The sequence below is a fragment of the Mustela putorius genome, unplaced genomic scaffold (assembly GCF_011764305.1).
Source record: "Mustela putorius furo isolate JIRA1106 unplaced genomic scaffold, ASM1176430v1.1 tig00003863_pilon_pilon_pilon, whole genome shotgun sequence".
Lineage (NCBI taxonomy): Eukaryota > Metazoa > Chordata > Mammalia > Carnivora > Mustelidae > Mustela > Mustela putorius.
The window spans coordinates 21,163,360-21,168,956 of NW_025422015.1; the positions used below are offsets into that span (position 1 = coordinate 21,163,360).

Genomic DNA, 5,597 nt, shown 5'->3' on the forward strand with positions numbered 1-5,597 from the left:
ATGTTGCAAAAGACAAGGGGGAAAAGACCATTTGAAGATAAATGAAAGTTGACCATAAATGAGAAAATGATTAGAGATATCACACCAAAAATGAGATTACAGATTCCATGAAAGTGGAAGAAAATGTGCATATGGAAAGGAGACAGATTACAGTGTAAACCACTTCATTATTTACCATTTAGTTCAGTAAATATCTTTTGCACTGATTTAATGGAGGCAACTTCTTGTGATTTGGTTTCTGGCTAATTTGAAAAACACAACATATTTCTCCATTCTTGAAATGCTTTGTTAATTTTTTATATCTAATTTTGTCGTGTATTTATAATTTGTAAAATATGTTTAAATTTCTCAACTTAGTGTTTATGTTTATTCTGCAAATAATCTAATGGTTGATGAACTATCCTTTAAAAACTCCTCACTTAAAATAATTTTTATGGCTTTTCTATACCAAGGATAAAATAAAGCATAAATCAGAGGGTTCATGGCTGAGTTATAATAAGCACCCCAACAGCAGATCTCATAAATATAGGCAGGTGTTATGAAGCCCATATAGGCATCAGCTAGCGTATCAATTGTATACGGTAACCATGAAATCATAAATGCTATCACCGTGATACCCAGGGTCTTAACAGCTTTTCTCTCTCTCTTGGATTTGTAACTCTCTGAATTTTTTAACTCTCTTTTTTCTCTCTCTGGATTTGTAACTGTCTGAGGATGACTCTGCTTTGCTACCAGTATTTTCAATTTTTATAGGTTGGTGTTTAGCTATTAGAAAAATCTTACAGTAAAGAATTATCATTACGAGGGTGGGTATGAAGAATAACAAAAAATATATCAAAACCCAGTCTTGATTTACAACAATTTGACAACCATCTACACAGTTGAGAGCACTTACTAATTCCTCCATCCCATCATCATTGACACCTGTGTAGAACACGGCCCCACTGCATACAATGAGCAGGATCCAGGAGACGCTGACGCACATCCCCGACACAGACACCGTGAACTTGCTGGGGTAGACCAGAGGGTCAGTAACAGCAATGTACCTGTCGATGGAGATGAAGCACAAGTGGAAGAGAGAAGAGTAACAAAATGCCACATCGAAGCAGCTGTGCAGGGTACAAAATCTGGCTCCAAAGTACCAGCAGCTCTCCAAGGACCTGACCATGCTGAAGGGCATGACGGTCACCCCCACCAGGAAGTCAGCACAAGCCAGAGAGGTGATCAAGAAATTGGCAGGAGAGTGCAGCTCCTTGAAATGCAAAACTGAAGTCATCACCAGGAGGTTACCAAACACAGCCAGCAAAGAGGCTAAGCCAGGCGCTGAGTACAGAATCACCCTGGATCCGAGTGAGTAGGAAGTTTTTTTTTTTTTAATTTATTTTTTATTTATTTTCGGCATAACAGTATTCATTATTTTTTCACCACACCCAGTGCTCCATGCAATCCGTGCCCTCTATAATATCCACCACCTGGTAACCCAACCTGCCACCCACCCCCTCCACTTCAAACCCCTCAGATTGTTTTTCAGAGTCCATAGTCTCTCATGGTTCACCTCCCCTTCCAATTTCCCCCAACTCCCTGCTCCTCTATAACTCCCCATATCCTCCATGCTATTTGTTATGCTCCACAAATAAGTGAAACCATATGATAATTGACTCTCTCTTCTTGTCTTATTTCACTCAGCATAATCTCTTCCAGTCCCGTCCATGTTGCTACAAAAGTTGGGTATTCATCCTTTCTGATGGAGGCATAATACTCCATAGTGTATATGGACCACATCTTCCTTATCCATTCGTCCATTGAAAGGCATCTTGGTTCTTTCCACAGTTTGGCGACCGTGGCCATTGCTGCTAAAAACATTGGGGTACAGATGGCTCTTCTTTGGGGTAAATACCCAGGAGTGCAATTGCAGGGTCATGGGAAGTTCTATTTTTAATTTCTTGAGGAATCTCCACACTGTTCTCCAAAGAGGCTGCACCAACTTGCATTCCCACCAACAGTGGAAGAGGGTTCCCCTTTCTCCACATCCCCTCCAACACATGTTGTTTCCTGTCTTGCTAATTTTGGCCATTCTAACTGGTGTAAGGTGATATCTCAATGTGGTTTTAATTTGAATCTCCCTGAGGCCTAGTGATGATGAATATTTTTTCATGTGTCTGATAGCCATTTGTATGTCTTCATTGGAGAAGTCTCTGTTCATATCTTCTGCCCATTTTTTGATATGATTGCTTTGTGTGTTTTGAGTTTGAGGAGTTCTTTATAGATCCTGGATATCAACCTTTTGTCTGTACTGTCATTTGCAAATATCTTCTCCCATTCCGTGGGTTGCCTCTTTGTTATTTTGACTGTTTCCTTTGCTGTGCAGAAGCTTTTGATTTTGATGAAGTCCCAAAAGTTTATTTTCACTTTTGTTTCCTTTGCCTTTGGAGACATATCTTGAAAGAAGTTGCGGCTGATATCGAAGAGATTACTGCCTATGTTCTCCTCTAGGATTCTGATGGATTCTTGTCTCACGTTGAGGTCTTTTATCCATTTTGAGTTTATCTTTGTGTACGGTGTAAGAGAATGGTCGAGTTTCATTCTTCTACATATAGCTTTCCAGTTTTCCCAGCACCATTTATTGAAGAGACTGTCTTTTTTCCACTGTATATTTTTTCCTGCTTTGTCGAAGATTATTTGCCCATAGAGTTGAGGTTCCATATCTGGGCTCTCTACTCTGTTCCACTGGTCTATGTGTCTGTTTTTATGCCAGTACCATGCTGTCTTGGTGATCACAGCTTTGTAATAAAGCTTGAAATCAGGTAACGTGATGCCCCCAGTTTTATTTTTGTTTTTTAAAATTTCCTTAGAGATTCGGGGTCTCTTCTGATTCTATACAAATTTTTGGATTATTTGCTCCAGCTCTTTGAAGAATACCAGTGAAATTTTGATCAGAATGGCATTAAAAGTATAGATTTCTCTAGGCAGTATAGACATTTTAACAATGTTTATTCTTCTGATCCAAGAGCATGGAATGGTCTTCCATCTCTTTGTGTCTTCAATTTCTTTCATGAGTGTTCTGTAGTTCCTCAAGTACAGATCCTTTACCTCTTTGGTTAGGTTTATTCCCAGGTATCTTATGGTTCTTGGTACTATAGTAAATGGAATTGATTCTCTAATTTCCCTTTCTGTATTTTCATTGTTAGTGTATAAGAAAGCCACTGATTTCTGTACTTTGACTTTGTGTCTAGCCATGTTGCTGAATTGCTGTATGAGTTCTAGTAGTTTGGGGGTGGAATCTTTTGGGTTTTCCATATAAAGAATCATGTTATCTGCGAAGAGAGAGAGTTTGACTGCCAATTTGGATACCTTTTATTTCTCTTTGTTGTATGATTGCTGTTGCTAGGACTTCTAATATTATGTTGAATAAGAGTGGTGAGAGTGGGCATCCTTGTCGTGTTCCTGATCTCAACGAGAAGGCTGCAAGCTTTTTCCCATTGAAGATGATATTTGCTGTGGGTCTTTCATAGATAGATTTTATGAAGTTCAGGAATGTTCCCTCTATCCCTATACTTTGAAGCGTTTTAATCAGCAACGGATGCTGGATTTTGTCAAATGCTTTTCTGCATCAATTGAGAAGACCATATGGTTCTTCTCTCTTCTCTTATTAATTTGTTCTATCACATGGATTATTTGCAAATGTTGAACCATCCTTGTAGCCCAGGGATGAATCCCACCTGGTCATGGTGGATAATCTTTTTAATGTGCTGTTGGATCCTGTTTGCTAGGATCTTGTTGAGAATCTTAGCATCGTGAGTAGGGAGTTTTAATGCAAGATCCATTCACACTCTCATAGCAAAGCTGCAGGACAGCAGGGTGGGAAAGATTGATGCTCATGGCTCTGGAGTTTGGTGCTTCCTGTCTTTCTGCCCTTCCTTGTGGTGGGCAACAAAGTTTTTCAATTCTGAGAATTTAAAAAAAAAATCAAACTTCATAATTGAGCAACTGCTTTTAAGTATTGCCTTAGATTCTGTCCTTTCTCCCATTTTAATCACAAAAAGAAGTTAAGAGAATTTCAGAAAGTTAGAAATGTATCCTTTCTGACTTTAATGCATGCGTTTACTTCTGTAATTATGTCTCAGCCTTGCAGATAGTTAATTCCAAGATAACCTATTATGAATTTTCATCAAGCTGGAATTCGTATTATCTGAATAATTGAAGAAATGTAATTTAAACACCTGGTTCTTTATACCCCTGAAGTTCTTCATTGCAAAGAAGAGTCAGATATAATATAATCATGTATTTGAAAAGTGACCTTTTAATAGACTTCCACCTTCACATTTCTGAGATGTTAGCACTTGGAATGTTTTAGGAAGCTGGCCAATTAATTTCACCCATTATGAATTCCTCACAAGGAACCCCTATAGTGTAAGGTACGAATCTGGAAAAGAAACTTTTGATAATTATGATTAGTAAGTTTTTCTACAAAATGTCTGCCTCAGTGCTCTATTACGTTGCAGGAAGATTTGTGATTTTCCTAATCAAGAGATTTCTTTAAGTTTGACACTCCTGGAATAGTCTCATCCTGTATATGGCAGCAACGTTACCTATCTACAAGACTGGCTGTATAATTTGTAGAGCCCAGGGCAAAATAAAAATATGGAGATCTTTTTTCAAAAATAGGTAAAAAAGTACCCTTGAGTATAAAGTTTTTCCTTTTTTTCTGCAGTCTCTCCTGACCTTCCATTGTATTTGACTTCAGCTATAATGTCCCATTTCCTTGGGCATGGAAGTGTTTGTGGGCAAGTGCAGACCTTCACAGGTGCCTGCAGACTGTGTCCTAGAACTCAGCATGCCTGGCCCACCCACTGCCAGTTTTCTCCTCCCCCCAGCTGCTGAAACCATACGCATGCCCACTTTGGTGACCTAGGAAGCTGAGCAAGCCATCTGCCCTACTCTTAGCATGACACCTCAGCCAAAGGCAGATAGCTGACTCCCTAAGGGGTGCAACCTCCACATCAAGACCCACTCAACATGTTGACTGAGAGTGGGTAAGACGGTTGGCCCCACTAAGCTGCCCTTTGGATGTGCTATGGCCCTACTAGCCTGGATAGGGTAACAGTTGCCATGATTTCCCTGAGACCACAGAGGTCTACCTTGCCTCAACCCTCCCTTCCCTGCATCTAGTCCTCCAACATGGCAGTCTTAGTACGTCAGAGTGAGGAGGGGGAGGTGGGACTGAGCTGAAGGTGCAGAAAGGAGGGCTCAGAGGGAGCGGGTAGGGCAGCCACGGTTGTGGAAGTGGCAGAGAACTAGTCTAAGGGAGAAGACAAAGCATTGTAATGCAGGACTTTCACATGTAATGCAACTTGGGGCTCCACATCCCCCACACATGCTCTATTGTCCTTCAGGACTTCACATATAAAACACAAATTCAAAGATACAATTTTTAAGAATTTCAAGACCACAACAGCTGTCATCAAGCCCCAAGAGCAGGGCTCTGAGCCACGGGGCTGGTCATGAGCCCACAGAAGAGCGCCACCTTATTTTATTTCAGAGATTAAATTATCTCTTTGCAACAACAATTAAATGATGAAGAAAAGAAAACTCAATGA

At 40.1% G+C, this 5,597-nt stretch overlaps 1 protein-coding gene across 1 annotated transcript; it reads right to left on the minus strand.

The window, feature by feature from the left end:
• Positions 1 to 366: 366 nt before the first annotated feature.
• LOC101670765 (trace amine-associated receptor 8) lies at positions 367 to 3,879 on the minus strand. The gene is made up of 3 exons (XM_004740211.1): positions 3,794 to 3,879; positions 677 to 1,349; positions 367 to 639 (listed from the first exon to the last, which is right to left on the minus strand). Exons 1-3 carry the CDS (start codon positions 3,877 to 3,879, stop codon positions 367 to 369), a joined length of 1,032 nt encoding a protein of 343 aa, XP_004740268.1.
• Positions 3,880 to 5,597: the final 1,718 nt, after the last annotated feature.